General features: G+C 41.2%; 2 protein-coding genes across 2 annotated transcripts in view; one reads left to right on the top strand and one right to left on the bottom strand.

Annotated features, from left to right (window-relative positions):
* LOC104287942 (chromosome unknown open reading frame, human C15orf27) overlaps positions 1 to 8,856 on the top strand; it is a 65,088-nt gene extending 56,232 nt beyond the window's left edge. Inside the window, 2 exon segments of the mRNA XM_009886677.1 lie at positions 8,269 to 8,522; positions 8,524 to 8,856. Coding sequence (XP_009884979.1) covers positions 8,269 to 8,522; positions 8,524 to 8,856 — 587 coding nt within the window.
* A 711-nt stretch (positions 8,857 to 9,567) lies between these two features.
* ETFA (electron-transfer-flavoprotein, alpha polypeptide) overlaps positions 9,568 to 18,076 on the bottom strand; it is a 38,165-nt gene continuing 29,656 nt past the window's right edge. Inside the window, exons 10-12 of the mRNA XM_009886710.1 lie at positions 14,069 to 14,134; positions 10,482 to 10,562; positions 9,568 to 9,606 (exon numbers count right to left, since the gene is read on the bottom strand). Of these exons, the coding sequence (XP_009885012.1) occupies positions 9,568 to 9,606; positions 10,482 to 10,562; positions 14,069 to 14,134 (186 nt within the window). The remainder of the gene's footprint in view (positions 9,607 to 10,481; positions 10,563 to 14,068; positions 14,135 to 18,076) is intronic.

Raw genomic sequence — 18,076 nt, 5'->3', positions numbered from 1 at the left:
CCGCCTCACGGGGGTTCCCCCCCCGCCTGCCGTCGGGGCTAGGCCGGCCCCGGGGGGCCCTGGCGGCTGGGACAGGCCGGGCAATGGCGTGGTTAGCAAGGCTGGGCTGGTGGGGGTACACACCTCCCCCTTACGTATGTACAATTTCATATAGATATTAAAAAAAAATATGTGTGCATAGACATGTATGTATAATATATATGGAAGATATGTGTATATATATGTGTACATGTCTAAGTATAATGTACTATATGCGTATAGCCCATATACACATCCCTATATATAGTACGTATACATGCAGAGATACAGACATATCTATATAAGGATGTCTGTGTATATACATAAATGTTATATACATAAAATATGTGTATGTGCGTACGCAAATAAATCTATAATGTTTACATATGTATATCCCACATATATACACAGAAACCCAGGTGCACATACATATATATAAAAAGACATAAGTAAAAATACATGTTTGTACATATATGTGTATAATGTATCATATATGTATCTCCAAACATACATACATCCCCATTTATATGGGAGACAATTATCTTCAAGGTCCTTTCCAACCTAAACCATTCTATGATTCTATGTGACTGTGTATATACATGTATATATAAAGATACAGGTATATGTCTTTATATGCATATAAAGATGTGGGTGAGAGGTTGTGTATGTGTGTATACATAGATATTTTATCTAAATACACTTATTAAATATATAAAAATATATAAAGATATATGTAAAGGGGTGGGGGTATGTGATAGGAGGAGAGATGGTCTCTGAATAGATGTATATATATTATGGACGTAAAACATTGTGGAGTAGTTACTAAAATGATCAATAATACAGCATTGTTCAGACATTAAGGAAGGCTATAAAATCAAAAGGTTTCTAGGGCAGAATACAGCCACAGCTGGTATGGAAAGAATCCGCTACATCTGCGATTCCCTGTACAATATTGCTTGCAAAGCAACACGGGGAGTGGAGTGGGGTGGAGACTCCAAGGCCAAACCCTGTGATAATCCAGCAAACATGGGAATGAGATGGCACCGTGGAACTCTAAAGAGAAAAACAGTGCAGAGGATGGAGCGGAGTGGAGACACCGCGACCAAACTCTGTGGTAAAATAGGAACTTGAGGGCCAAATGTAATGTCTTAGGGAGCTGATAAGCTGCCTACTTGTTACCGTGAGCCAACGATCTGTCATTTTTTGATGAAATGCTGTCCTTTGTGTGAACTTTGCTCATTATAATGTCATTATAACACCAAAACACACCTCCATCCCAAAGTCTACCCGCCTCCAAGGTGCGACCACTCCTCCTTGAGTCTGCGCCCTGAATTTTTCGTAAACTATACCTTTAAGTGAGAGGTGAGAAAATTTTACACCAATCATAATGAAATGACTAGAGTCTATGACTGGAGTCACTCAAACTCCACCTTGAAGATAAAAAAATAGTATAAAAATGGCCCAAGAAAGGGGAGATGTTAGGGAAGACACCATTGTGAACGAGTCGAGGAGAACTCCACCAAAGACTGCCTTTGACTTCTGGGATCAGTCGACGGGCTGAGCCTCTCTTCCCTCCCATAAGGATGCTTGCGGGTAAGATTCGAACACTCGGCTATACCAAGTGCTTCCCCTGGAAACTTAGAAATCTCTATGGAGTTGTTTTATAACTTAGCACATTTGTAACTGAGCTATATTCTGACATCTTTAGTATTCGCACATGCTTTGCAGAAGTTCAACAAGGCCAAGGGCAAGGTCCTACATCTGGGTCGGGGCAATACAGGCTCAGTGGGGAATGGCTGGAGAGCAGCCCTGAGGAGAAGGACCTGGGTGTGCTGATTGACGAGAAGCTCAACATGAGCCAGCAATGTGCGATCGCAGCCCAGAAGGCCAACCGGATCCTGGGCTGCATCAGAAGTGTGGCCAGCAGGTCAAAGGAGGTGATTCTTCCCCTCTACTCTGCTCTCGTGAGACCCCACCTGGAGTACTGCATCCAGCCCTGGAGTCCCCAACATAAGAAGGACGTGGACCTGCTGGAGCGTGTCCAGAGGAGGGCTACGAGGATGATCCGAGGGCTGGAGCACCTCTCCTATGAGGAGAGGCTGAGAGAGCTGGGGCTGTTCAGCCTGGAGAAGTCTCCGGGGAGATCTTATTGCGGCCTTCCAGTACATAAAGGGCCTACAGGAGAGCTGAGGAAGGGCTTTTTACTTGGGCGTGTAGTGATAGGACGAGGGGGAAGGGATATAAACTGGAAGAGGGCAGGTGTTAGGAAGAAATTTTTCACTTTGAGGGTGGTGAGGCACTGGCACAGGTTGCCCAGAGAAGCTGTGGCTGCCCCATCCCTGGAGGTGTTCAAGGCCAGGCTGGATGTGGCCTTGGGCAACCTGGGCTGGTGGGAGGTGTCCCTGCCCAGGGCAGGGGGGTTGGCACTCGATGGTCTTCAAGGTCCCTTCAAACCTAAACCGTTCTATGATTCTATGATCTGTTGCTTAAATAAACTGCACTGTGTAGGCAGCGAGTCGTTTGGGTGTCTCATTGAACGCAACCAAAGAGTGGCCGTGCCAGTTCATGAGCACAACTGAAGGTGCAGTCCGCTATTAGTGTATCCAGAACCGTAACGGTCTCATATATTACAGGCATCTGGGCTGACAGTGGCGAATTGGGCATCACTCAGAATTTAAACCCAGCCGCCCCTAGCCTCCCACCTCGGTGAGGAGTGTTAGAACGCAAGGGGGTTTATTTTCTGCCAAAGCTACTTTGCCCCTTAACGCAGCAAACATGTTTCTATGTATTTGTAGAATGTAGTACATATTTAAATCCCCATATATACATACACACATACATATATACAGATGTATATGTACGTAAGAATAAATAAAAGTGTGTGTAAGCGTATGGTTGTATGTGTATATATGTATAATGTATTATATATTTATATCCCTGTAGATACATCCCTAAAGAGACCTTCTGTTTTTTCAGATAGATATATTAGAGATGTGTGTGCGACAGTATTCGTGTATAGACATAGAATTATGTGTTTGTGTGTCTGTTCATCTATAATGTTTTATATATGCATAACCCCATATATATACTCCCCATGTATATACACACACAGCCAGAGATACGTATATATTTATAAATATAAAGGTAAGCACTATATATGCATTACATACTATATATGGGGCAGATGTATAGATATGCAGATTTTCCATATTTACATGGATAAATCTATATATAAAGATTATGTGTATATAAAATAGGTGTGTGTGTGAGAAATTGTGTAAAATATATATAATATGTATGTATGTGTGCACATATATAGAGAGGTATATTATATTATTTATAGATGTACATCCCTCTATATGCATCCCCATATATATGTATACATGGAGGTACTAAAAAGCTGTGTGTATCTGTGTGTGTGTATATATACACATATAAGTTTATATGTATAATAGGTATTACATATGACGGTTGGACTCGGTGATCTTAAAGGTCCCCTCCAACCTAGACAAGTCTGTGATTCTATATACTATGGGGTGTGTGTGCTCAAGTGTAGGTAGAATGTATATAACTGTATATCTCTATATACACATTCCCCATGTATGTACACAGTGAGAAACACATGTATCTTTACATATGAAGGTAAATATACGTGTCTGTCTGAGAGCGTGTGTATTCTATTTAAAGAAAGAAAGATAATTATATGTATTTAAAGGGAGACTATGTATTATTTAGTATAAGTATCAAATGTGTGTGTACATAAGTATACTGTATTATACATGGGGCTCCTAACAGACCCCCCCTTTATCTATATAGATCAATATATAGATGTTACATGTATATAAAATATGTGTGTCAGAGAAAGCATGAGAAAGACTGTGTGCACACGCATATATATTGTATAGAATAAGTGTGCACACAAGTATAGATATATGGTATAATATTATTATTACATACTTAGAGATCTATTAAAAAAGGGGGTGTGAGTATACAATTTAAAAAGCTGTATAAATAAAGGGGGGGAAGTGTTCATGTGTAGGTATAATGTATTATATCTGTATATCCCTATATATACATGCCCCATGTACGTACAGGCAGAGTGAGAAATACATATATATTTATATCTAAAGGTATGCATATATGTGAGTGAGCATGTGTATTCTATTTAAAGATAATTATCTGTATTTAAAGGGGGGGCTATGTATGATATACTGTATGTATCGAATGTGTGTACATATGTATGTATACTGTATGATATGTATGGGTTTCCTTATAACCTTATAACCTGTATCGGCACTTCTATATTAAAATGTTATGTATATATAAAAATGTGTGAGGTAGACTGTATATGGGCACATAACTATTATATAGACTATGTGTGCACACACAGAGGTATACAGTACTGTTTATGGATGTATCGCCCTCTGTGTTTATCCCCATGATACACATGGTGATACGTATAAAGATGTATGGATTGATGTGTGTGTATGTAGAGGTATTTAAATAAAGAGGGGGGGTTATATATTGGTATGATATATTTTTTATATATATATTTATAGATGTGTATCCCTCTATATTCATCTCCATTATACAAAGTGATGTATATAAAGATGTGTGTATTGAAATATGTGTATATATAGCTACATAAATAAAGGTGTGTTAATGTATAGGTATGATGTATTTTATATGTATGTATATCCCCTAAATATATATACACAGAGAGAAATATATACATATGTTTATATATAAATGTAGGAGGATTGTGCACATTCAATTTCAGGATAGATGGTTATATGATGTATTTAAAGAGGGGACCATGTACTATAGTGTGTTTATATATATAAAATGTCTGAACATATACAGGTATAATGTATTATACATGGGGCTCCTAACGACACACACAAACACACAGATAAATCTCTATACAAAGGTTATGTGTATATGAAATGGGGTGAGCGCGAGGGCCCATGTATATATCTGTGTATTATATAACGTACATGTGTATGTGTAGAGGCATATAGTATTATTGTAAATATATATCCCTCTATATATCCCCATAATATATTTGGAGATCTATTAAAAAAAAAAAAGGGCTGTGTATATACAATTTAAAAAGCTGTCTAAATAAAGGGGGAGGGTGTGTGTTCAGGTATAATGTATAATATCTCTATATCCCTATATATACATGCCTCGTGTATGTACAGACACAGTGAGAAATACATATACATTTATATCTAAAGGTATGCATATATGTGAGTGAGCATGTGTATTCTATTTAGATAATTAACTGTATTTAAAGGGGGGCTATGTATGATATACTGTATGTATTGAATGTGTGTACATATGTATGTATACTGTATGATATGTATGGGTCTCTTTATAACCTATATCGACACATCTATATTTAAATACTAAGTATAAATAAAATATGTGCGAGGTAGACTGTATATGGACAGATCACTGTATTATAGAGAATACGTGTGGCCTCCAGGGAGGCGTGGCTCCAAGGGGGGCGTGGCCTCCTGGCTCCCCAGCAGGTGGCCTGTACCATGCCCCCAGAAGGCCACGCCCACGGAAGCTCCTCCCACGGGGGACATCCACCCCCACCCCCCCGGAGGATACTCCCTCTCCCTTATCCCCAATTGGGGCTGCTGTGGAGACAGGAGGCCACGCCCCCCCGAGGCATATGTATTGTATGTACGGGTCTCCTTATAACCTCCCCATACCTATGTCGACACATCTATAGTGAAATGTTATGTATATATAAAATATGTGTGAGGTAGACTGTATATGGCCACATAACTGTTATATAGACTATGTGTGCACACAGAGGTATACAGTACTATTTATGGATGTATCGCCCTCTGTTTATCCCCATGATACACATGGTGGTGCGTATAAAGATGTATGGATTGATGTGTGTGTATGTAGAGGTATTTAAATAAAGAGGGGGGGTTATATATTGGTATGATATATTTTTTATATATATATTTATAGATGTGTATCCCTCTATATTCATCTCCATTATACAAAGTGATATATATAAAGATGTGTGTATTGAAATGTGTGTTAATGTATAGGTAGGATGTATTTTGTATGTATGTATATCCCCTAAATATATATACACAGAGAGAAATATATACATATGTTTATATATAAATGTAGGAGGATTGTGCACATTCAATTTCAGGATAGATGGTTATATGTTTTTAAAGAGGGGACCATATACTATAGTGTGTGTGTGTGTGTGTGTATATATATATAAAATGTCTGTACATATACAGGTATAATGTATTATACATGGGGCTCCTAACGACACACACAAACACACAGATAAATCTCTATACAAAGGTTATATGTATATGAAATGGGGGGGTGAGCATGAGGGACTGTGTATATATCTGTGTATTATATAACATACATGTGTACGTGTAGAGGTATATAGTATGATATCTATAGATCCCTATATATACATGCCTCATGTACGTACACAGTGAGAAATACATATATGTTTATATCTAAAGGTATGCATATATGTGAGTGAGCATGTGTATTCTATTTAAAGATAATTATCTGTATTTAAAGGGGGGGCTATGTATGATATACTGTATGTATCGAATGTGTGTACACATGTATACTGTATGATATGTATGGGTCTCCTTATAACCTATATTGACACATAATATTTATATATTATGTATATATAAAATATGTGTGAGATAGTATATGGACACATAACTGTATTATATTGACTATGTGTGTGCACACACAGAGGTATACAGTACTATTTACAGATGTATCGCCCTCTGTGTTTGTCCCCATGATGTACATGGTGATGCATATAAAGATGTATGTATCGATATGCGTGTATATGTAGAGGTATTTAAATAAAGAGGGGCTCATGTATTGGTATGATGTATTTTTTAATCTATACATATAAAAACATTCCCATGAAATATATACACTTACTATGTATATACATTATGTATTTTATATAACATGTATCTGTGCATGTGCACAAATATACAGGCATATTAATAGTTGTATATCCCAGTGTATAGATCCCTATTCTATACATACAGAGATATATAAAAAGGTGTATATAGCATATGTGTGTGCATATAATTTAAAAGCTGTACAAATAAAGGGAGAGAGAGTTCATGTATAGGTCTGATGTATTATGTATGTATAGCCCTGTATATACATTACCCATGTAGATACACACAGACACATTTATCTAAAAACCCCTCAACAGTGTGGTGTGCATGTCTTCTGCTTTAACAGTAGCTAATTACATGCATTTAAGGGGGGGGGGACACGACACAACTATGTACTGTATGTATCAAATGTCTGTGTGTACATATTTAGGTATTATATATGTAGTTCCTTATACATATACATACCTTCGTATCTATAGGAATACATATATATAAAGAATGGGTTGGGGTGTGCAAGCAATTGTGTGCATATATACTATGTGTGTACATATATAGGTATATGGTATTATTTATAGCTGTGTATTCCTCTATATGCATTTCTATTCTATATAAAAATAATATATAACAATATATATTTATATATACTATATATTCATATTACTATATAAATACTAAATATATATTAATAGCCCTTTCTATACAACCGCATTATATACTTGGATATATATGAATGATGCGTGTCTCTAGACATAGGGATATAGATATATATATTTTAAAAGATATATAAATAAAGGGTTTGGGGGTTATGCAGGGATATGTTCATATATAGAAATGTTTACATATATATCACTTTAATGTATACCACTTTACATACATTCTTTCTCTTTCTATACAAAACAATATACATGTATTTATATATAAAGGGGTGTGTGTATAAAGTTAGATAATATGTATTATAGGTGTGTATATATACACATATGTATTTTATATAATATATACACACATCTGGTGGTATGGTATTATTTATATATGTGTATGCCCATTATGTATATATATATAAAAAAAATCTCCATATGACCCTCCATAAAGGTGCATGTATTTATACATACATGTATATGAAAAAGGTATATAAATAAAGGGGTCTGTGTGGTATACATTGCTCTTTCATACATACACAAAATAGCTATATAAAGCAGGCAGTAGGGCAGGGGAGGTGCAGTGGTTTTGCCAATGTGGCGGTTGCACTGGGACCATCCCCGCAGCAGCGCGCTGCCCGGCCTTCAGCCATCTCTCTCTGCTCTCTTCCCTGCAGACAGCGGTGTCCCCGAGGCAGCCATCTGCGTGGTCACCACCGCTGCCATTGATGTCCATCGCCCCAACATCTCTTCCGACCTCTTCACGGTGGAGGTGCCGATGCGCCTGGGCAGCACCGGGACGTCCGCCAGCATCACGTCGGGCAGTGCCTCACGCTCCACCGTCAGCTCGGGCACCCAGGCCTGCAGCGAGAGCAGCCAGACGCTGGGCTCCTCCCCGGACTGCAGCACGGCCTGCGAGGATGCTGTGGACCGCTGGCCCGCAGGCTGACCTGGTGCCTGCCCGGCAGCGGGTGGCCCAGGCCATGGTGCAGGAGCTGCTGTCGTCCCTCTCCGAAGAGGCCTGCCTTGGGCAGAAGGGGCTGGATCCAGTCAACCTGAAGCTGCCCAGCCCCGTGGGCTCGGTGGGGGCCAGCCCAGACCTGGGCCACCGGCTCAGCGTCTACAACCGCAGGAACCAGGAGAGCCTCGACGTCTTCCAGCTCAAGCCCCTCATTGACTGCCCACAGGGTGCCCCAGTGATCGACGAGAAGTACGGGGCCCTGGGGCCCCCAGAGCCACGGGTGGGCAGGGTTCCTGAGGCATAGGAACAGCCTGGAGGAATGGGGACACCTGTGGGGACACACTCACTGCGCTGGGTCACGAGGCTGCCACAGAGAGGCAGTGCTGGAGGCAACTCGTGGCATCTCCTGCAATGGCCACCAGCCTGGGGCCAAGCCGGCATCCCCTCTGCCTACCAGTGCCTGGGGGACATGAGGGACCTGCCCTGCTACCAGCTTTGGGCCAGCTGGGACCTACAGTGTCCTCTGGGGCACAATGGACCTTCCAGCAATCTTAGGCCAACATGGACCCACAGTGCCTGCAGAGGACAGATGGACTGTGGACCTGTCCTGCCAGCAGCCTGGTGCCAGCCCAACAGTGCCCAGGAGCACCATGGACCTTCCACCTGTCCAGGACCAGCACAGACCCACAGTGCCCTGGCTCAGGACAGAGCTGCTGGACAGCCTGGGCGAAGGCTGGCCCCCAGCCTGACCTTACCTGGGGGCTGAGCATGGCTGGGAGGGAGTGGGAACAGGAATAAACACTGACAAACACTTGCTGCCTCCTGCCTTGTATCCCTCTTTCATTCCCTTTCCATCCTTTCTTCCACCCCACCCCCATCACTCTATGTGCCATCTCATTGCCCACCACAAAAAACCCACCACCACAGTGACCCCACCTCTTTCCAGTACAATCTTTTATTTGCCCTTATTCCCCACCCCACACCCCAACTGCAGTGCAGGGTCCATCACCATCACTCACTTCTTCTTCAGGAGCTCCGTCATCTCTGGCACCGCCTGCAAACACCAGTGCTGGGGTAGCGCGTGCTCTCTCTCTGCCCCCCCCCCAAACTCACCCTGCGCAGCACCCAACCCCCCAATCCCACTCCCCACCCTCGTACCCAGCACACCACTCCAGGGGCTGTGGGTCACCCCAGCTCGCAGCACTCCCCACTTCTCTCCCGCTGAATAAAGCCTCTTAATTATTTAAGAGGGCTGCATTTCCATTAGGTGGAAATAATGCATTCGTACAAAATTTATTAAGGAAATTGTCTACATGGTGTTTCTTCAGAATGGGACTTTGTCTCTAGCTTACGAAAAGGCCCATGCTCACCGCCGAGCCAGCGGGCATTAGTTCAGGAATGGCATTAAGCGCTGGCAGAGTTTCTGCCCGCACCTCCCCATAGAGCCACTGCAGCTCCCACCTGTCACACGTGTGGCCGTGTGCGCAGGCGGCTCGCGCAGGCGAGCCATAGGCACTTGGCCACAGGATAACTCACAGTGCAGTTCTCCCAGAGAGAGCTGCAAGTTCCTCATGGGCGTCAGTAAGGCAGGGAGCCTAGGCAACAATAGCACCTTCTCCTGCCACCTCTATACTTTTGTATTTTATGACACTTACTTAAAAATACATGCAAGCACCTATGTGCAGTTAGCTCACAAGATGGTTCATATTCAGGAAACTAGGATAGAGGCTGTGACACGTCCCTCAACCACACACACAAGTGTCTACTGGCAGGGACTGAATTTTGAGACTGAAAATAATGAAATCATAAAACCAATTCTTTAAAAACACAACCTCACCCAGCTGTCTTTGTTTAACACTTATTGTGTCATCTCAGCTATCATTAGATCTCTGCCACCATTATCCCATGCAGCTCCAAGTTTAGCCTCACCTGGAATAAGTCTGCCACCAGTCCATAGTCTGCCACTTGGAAAATTGGAGCTTCTGGATCCTTGTTAATGGCAACAATGGTCTGCAAGCAACAGTAGAGCGCCATGTGAAAATATATCTGTAATTAATGGCTAGGGCCGGCTTACAGTTGACAGGCCTTATCTAAGAAACGGGCTAAATTCTCTCCAAGCCCCTAGAAGCAGAAGATATGAATCGCAGCACTTACTTAAATGTGTTTCCTTTCCACCTAAAAAGAAATAAAAACAAATGCACTCCCTCCCTGCTCATTGTATACATTGGGGCTATCCTTCCCTGTTGAAAAGAATCTAGGAAAAAAAAATTACTACAAAATATTATCTGCAAGATCTAAGCCATAACATCACAGAAATAACTCAGAGGTAGCATTTAAAACAGTACAGTAAAGCCATGCATAAAAGCCTCAGTACTTACTATATCATTTAGTTTGCCACACACAAAAAAAACCCCACGATTGACTGAAATCCCAACACAACAGGTTAGACAATGTCTTTTTTGGTTTAAACTCCACTGACCATACAGGTCAATCATTCTGTAAATATCTGACAGCTTCCAGCAAAATACACACAGGTGTCCACATCAAAAAATCTACAACAGGCTGGGGAGCACTCCGAAAAGGATGGGGAGGGGAAGACAACAGCTCATAAACTGCGCCTTACACCAAGCAGGGGTGCAAACCCCAGCACCCCAATCCCGCCCCTGTGAACGCTGACTGGCAGCACCCAGACTCCTCAGGAGAGCGCCAGCGCCACGCTTCAGCACACTTACCTGCCATCCACAGTTCACCTGTCTGTTTCACTCCCTCCACAGAATGTAATTGTCCAGCACAACTAATGGCACAGTAGCATATGCCCAGTAGCAGTAACTCAAAAGATAAAAGTCTGCAAATCCTGTGTTTTCAGGCCCACAGAAATGTGTTTTCTTCACAGGTCATTTGTATCCTGTGACTCACTATAACGAAGGACCACAGCATATACGCAAGAAGGGCATACCTACAGCAGAGCGCTGCTGCTGCCCTCTTGCCAGCTCGTAAGCAGAGACCTGCAAGTATTCCCCTAATACTTCCCCTGAAATATTTTTCCCAAAGTTTTATTGTTTTTATTTCCGTTACCCCATTTGCAAATGCAAGCCTCTGCTGACGATTCCACAGTGCAGGAAGCAAAATCCAGGCCGCCATACCCGAGGACATTAGCTCAATAAAGACTTCCTCTACCTGTACTCTGAGGCCCTTTGCAGAACCCTTCAAAGGGACATGTGGCTACAGGGGCTGAGGGCCAGCAGGTGGTGACAGCTTGGGGGCTGCCAGCTCTGTCCTTATCACAAAAATAATTAACACCAGTTGCAAAACTCTCTTAAGCTTTAGTTTGGCAGCCTCATCCTTCCTCTGTCTCCAGAAGTAACTTCTTAGTAAGATCTGGTTCTCTACCTTATCCCTAAATCAGCCTTTCCATGGTGAGAAGCAAAAGCATCCCCTTGCTTGCAACAGAACGCTGCAAGTTAAATCTCTTAAAGGAAAGATACTGTAACTACCTCATAAAGGGAATTAAAAATAAGTAAAGAAAGCAACGATGATTCTCCAGGTCTCCTCAAAAGCTGCATTTTCTACCTTGCTGTAAAAGGACAAATAAATTATACATTTCACTTGTTAGAAAGCATCTGACTACTTTGGGAAACATACCCTGAAGTGTACAAGTTCAGAATGCCAGGTAACAATGCTGAGGAAGACAGGGGACACTCCAGAGAGTTCCCATGACTGTATAATTCTTTATGTTTGTAAAAATTGGATCTTTTCAGCACCTACATTCTTTGGCTAAAAGGAAAGTGGAATGCATTTCAAACACAAATAAGTAAAACTGAATTTTACAATACACACATTTGTTTACACTAGAAAACCTACAATATACAGGAGAAATGAAACTGAAGTATGCATCTTGCATTGACAAATTTCATCTGTCATTTCCTTTAAAACAACATCTCAAAATATCAAACAGGGCAGGAAAAGCCAAAAAAGCAGGGGATTTGCTGTTACAGTACAGGACAATATTGCTATTCAACATTTTCATACCAAAGGAAGTTTTGGCACTTAAAAGTAATAGGTTCCCAGTATTGCTGGTAGTCTTAACTGAGATAAGGCAGGAGATAAATACAAACAGGGTCAGACCGAGTTTTAAACAGCTTTAAATGCACAGTTCTCAGTCAATGACTGATACTAATCCCACCCACCCACCTTCTCCCTCACCCAAAAGCACAATTAGAGACTAAATGCCTCAAAAAAATGACACTCAACGCTGTGGCCCATCAGCTGCCAGCAGAGCCCAGCGGGAGCCAAGGACCACCCTGGCAGCGCCACCTCGGTGCTGCTCTCTCTGACTCCCCCGCTGTCTGCCCGGCCTTGTTGTCTTCCTGTTGCTGCACCGTAAGTAGAATAGACATCAGCAACGCTGTTGCACTAAGAGCAGTGAGAGTACACTGCTGCAGATACTATTATTCACACTTCTTGATAGTGACCTTCATCCCTGCCCATCACTCATCCTTAATTTCTAATTTTGGTTGTTTTTTCTCCACTGTGTCAACTAATGCTAACACTGCTCTGGTCCCTGATTTTAGAAGACTGAGGGCCCAAAAAGGGTGCTGTATCCCAAATCCAGCTTATATGATTTTTCTCCAAAAAATATTTAAGTAATATATACAAAAAGAACTAATTGTAAGAAAGCACAGATCATCCTACCACACAGGCTGGCTCCTGAGAACAATTACCAGTCCCATAAACTCACTAGTCTGTCATCGGTTAAACACAAGGATCTGCCTGTAAAGTTTTGCAAACCTTTTCCACAGTTTTATAAGCTATTTGAAGTTCTGGGTTTGGTTTCTGCCAGAAAGCATAAGTTCGTTCCCTGGAAATAGAAAAAAAAAAAAAATATCCTTTTTCTAAAATTTCTTGCAGGGAGGCAGGACAACCTACAGTTGTTGATGTTTGGCATTTGATAGTATGATTCAGCGGGGAATTTATCTCCGCTTTCCAAACACTGCACTGTGGACCAAACCGGCAAATCCAAATTCAGATTATTTGCTTTGGCAACTCATGAGTTAAACCTTTTAAAGTTTTACTGCCATTTTATAATAGGTTTCCATTTGAATGGCTAAATGCAGGAATGTCAGAGACATCTTTTACTTTATGGAATAGTAAGTTCATAATTCAAATTGCACATTGTTATGCATGAATTAATATGTCACACTGAAATAAACGCAAATGGAACTACTGTATAGAATTCAGGCATGTGTTTTGTTTAGTTTTTTTAATAAACAAAGTCAATTAGATGCTTCTACTTACCACTTTTTTTTTACCCGTTTTTCTACTGTGTTAGATGTTTTGCCACAATATCGTTTCCTGGCAAGGCTCAGAGGGCTAGCGTGTTTTAAAGAAGCAGACAAACTGGCAATTTTAACATTTTTAAAAAAACAGAGAACTGGCTAGAGTACTGATGTAAAAGCAAGGGAGTAAACTTATTTCCTTCCTCAAAAACCTCTTCCAGCACATCCATCTTTATATACCTTGCTGTCTTTCATCCCAGCCAAGTGTTGGATTGCTCCAGATATTCCCACGGCAATATAAAGTTCCTGGAAGAAAACAAAAATGGGACATTTTTGGTATCCACAACATAGTTTCAGTAAGCTCTCACAAACCTTACTCAAAAATCAACTACATGCAGTAGTTTTTACATTACAGTAGTTTTCGATATTAAAGGCATCTGATGATTGGTTCCTTTCCCCACTTGGGGATGTAATGTAACTGTAAAAGGAGAATCCCAAAGGAGCATCTGGCAAAGACAGATCGGGGGGGGGAGAGGAGAGAGAGAACTGCATCAAACCTAAGACACTACTCAGCTCAAGGACAGGGCAATCAGCGTTACCCATGAGCCTGGAGATTCCCAACACAAACATGAAGCAAGATAACCTACAAACGGATAATGCAGTTGCCGAAAGAGAAAGCCTAGGCTTTTTTGTTTGAAGCCTCTAGAACCCTTTAAATATGACAGAATGCACAAAGCTGAAATTCAGGTGTTTAAACCTTTAAAAAGTTTCCTATATGGCAGGATAAAACATTTCAGACACCAAAGCAGGCTACTGCACTTGTAGCAATAGTTTCTATTATTTACCCCAGCCCTCAGTGTTCACGTGCCCTAAAGCTTTTCTTCCCCCATTCACTATCAACTCCTACACAGGACAAGTAAAGAAACGGTTCCCAGGTAGGCACCAACATGCAGTACATCTTTACACTTTGGGGCTCCCAATATAGAATCTCCAGAGAGACTTAGATTCAAAATAGATGAAAATGTATATACAAAGAGATCTGTATCAACAGTTTTAATTCACAGCAGAAGAGTATTTTTCCCCCGTGGGCTGAAAGTCATCCAGGCTATAATCTATCCAAAACCAAGTATGTTTTCAGCTCTGTGACAGTTTTCCCACCACCACAAGTCCAAGCAGCAGTCAAACCTGCACTGCTTAGCTACCTAATTTTACACAAGAAAAACAAAGAAAGTACTTTTCATCAACTCATTCAATAAGAGGAAACTTTAACAGACACAACTAGTTAGGGGATCATTTGTCAAAACCAATTCAAAGGTGGCATTTATACAGGCTTAGAAAAGACGCAACCCTGAAATACAAACAGAATTTCTCTTTTAAAAATACCAAGGCTAGTCCATATTTAAGAACATACAAATCTAATTCAAGAAATTATTTCTGGGGCCAGGGAGGGTAAGAGGGTCAAAAAAAATCTTATCCCTGTGCAACTGAAGATGTGCATTACAGTTAAGTGGCTTTTAACGTGAGAGAACAAAGCACAGCTGTGGAACAGGCACAGACCTGCAGAACAGGCGGGCAAATGAAGGTGTTCAAATACAGAGACCATGCAGACTGCTTGTTCCACGCAGGCCTGATAGTCATTATAGCAATTAAAGAAAAAAAAGAATATTGCTTTCTGATGTTTCTGCAGCTACAGACTTGCCCTATTACATTGGTTTTTAAATAGGAATAGATAAATAAAATTTATGAAGCTTTTCTACACTTTTCTACACAAGCTATCTCCTGTAAAAATTGAAGAGAAGGGAAAACAGAGCAGGAGCAAAGTATTTCCTATTAAAAAAGGCTTGCTTTGAAATTGAAACACAGAATCTAGTCTATGTATTTCCACAAAACCACACAGCTGTTGAAGACACTCAGAAATTTCCTGGCCTCAATAGCTTTTTACTGAGTAGATTACGATTGGAGGTCAATCCATTTTAACCACAGCTGCAGTGTAATGTAATATGTCCATATAAGAACTCATGGTAAGAATGCAATATTTTAATTATACCAAATAAAAGAACAGATGCTACAGGAGAAATTATTCTAACATCATATAGTCTTTAATACAAGCTCTTTTTAAAAACACATTACTGTAATTTGATTTTTTTAGAGCAATTCATTAAGTGCCAGTCATCCAGACTACCAGATACTCTTATCAGTCTGTTTAACATTGTGAAATTCAGTCTTTGGAAAGAATCCAACTAACCAGGAGCCAGATGCCTATGTATATATTCCATTAAAATATCTAGGAAAGACAAGGATGTTTCATTAAAAGGACATTTGTAAATCACCAGGTTTGTCTAAAAAGCCTTTATTATGCCTCTAAGCCATGCCCTTCTAGGTTACATGCCGTAGCCAGAGAGCCAAAAGCAACTGGTCCAGGCAGCAGGCTGTAACACACAGCAGATCCCCTCAGTAATGTTTTCATACAAAGAACACGTAGGACAGCATGTTTCTTATCAGTAGTTCCATACCATAAAATAGATTTGATTGCTTAAATCGTAGTCTAAATCTATTCTACAATTTGGTAGGAGGGAAACAAAGGACACATAAGGTCTAAATGATAAAGATTCAGGACTGTTGAGTGCTCTCCAAGGAGAGAATTCAACTAGTCATCCAAAGAGGTCACAAAAGACTCAGAATTTCGGATCTCTAAGTTGTTTTCAGGATATTACCCTTGTTTTGATGTCTTCCCCGAAATCATTAATTTCTATCAGGCCTTTTGCTGGGTCCTATCATTTCTACTGCATTAGTGTTCAAAGTCCCAAGTCAGGGCTGTGGCCACAAGCACTATGAAGTAAGTGGGGGGAGGAAAACAGAAAGCAGAAACCACAGAGCAGCGTCGCTTCCAATTGTGTTGCCATCGCAGCAGAGAGCACATTAAGGTCTGGAAGGAGATCTCAGTTCCTCAGAGCTCATCTGTGCAGGAGACCCACGCCAAGGCACAAAACGGCATGAATCAGTCTAGATCGCACCTCTCAGGTGCAAACAAAGATGGCTTTACACCAACCTCCAAGTCCCTGCTTTTTGGATCCCTGGAAGCTGCTCTAATTACTGCTGCCAGGTGGCTCATCCACACTTACACTCATCCACGCCCAGGACACGGAGTGGCATTTATCAACTGCCTGGTGCTTGCGCACAGGTAGGTTTTCACTGAAGGGCTGCGGCCAGTGCTGCACCACATGAGAACGGTGCAACAAAACAGCAAACAGATTCTGTACCAAGGGGCTTGCTGCACTGTCTGATACAAATGAAGTCTCAAAAGCAATTAAAGTTAAGGAAAGTGGAAGTTTTGGTGGTATAAAGGCACGGCATCAGGTTAGACAGTTGTCTTGCCTGACAGTAATTTAATTTCACACAGAAAATAGTTACAGTACGCGTCACAGCCATGGCACAAATCTTTATTTTGTATGAAGTGGACAGCAGACACCATCACAGGGGAAGGGACACCCAAGAAGAGAGCTAGTGGTGAGAAAGACCACAATGGAGGGAACAGGCAGCACAGAAGCTGGATGGACCAAAGAGCCTAGAAGCGTTCGAAGCAGAGGGCAGAGGGGCACCACCAGAAAGCAATATTTTGTTTTTTTCAAACATGACCATGGTATGTCTTGTAGAGAGAGTCATTGTATGCTCATCATTAAAATGAAAAAATCCCCCTTAGCCACGCTCTAAACTCCTATTTCTGCTTTAAATCTACCCAATTTACATATTGGCATCTATAGCAAGTCCATGAGACTTCACATGTATGAATTTGCACAACTGGCTCCAGAATCCATATAGCCACTTACACACTGTTTGGATAAATGTCACAAGAGTGCTATATGTGGATGATTATAATTACCAATGCAGTTATTTTCCTGTGCATACTGACTCTTCCAAGTATTTATAGAATAGTTTTTGGTATATAATATTACTTCATTTTTATAGATGAGAATATTTAAAAATGCCTTAGGCTGCCTTGGGGCAGTTGAGGTACCTTTGCTTAAGAGAACCACAAGAACAGTTTTCAGTTGCAACTTACATCGACTTTGAATGCTGCTTTCAGAGACTGCTGTGCATCCACAGGTGCAACACAAGATGAGGTAGTCACTTTGCAAGCATGCCATCAGCTACTATTGATTTTTATGCCAATTTCTGAATTATGCTGAAAACCTTCAGTGTACATCAATTTATCATCCTACCAGTGGCATGCTTTTAAACAGGCCAGTT

The sequence above is a fragment of the Charadrius vociferus genome, unplaced genomic scaffold, assembly GCF_000708025.1.
Source record: "Charadrius vociferus isolate BGI_N301 unplaced genomic scaffold, ASM70802v2 scaffold356, whole genome shotgun sequence".
In the NCBI taxonomy this organism is placed as follows: domain Eukaryota; kingdom Metazoa; phylum Chordata; class Aves; order Charadriiformes; family Charadriidae; genus Charadrius; species Charadrius vociferus.
This window is presented reverse-complemented; position numbering and strand designations above follow the sequence as displayed.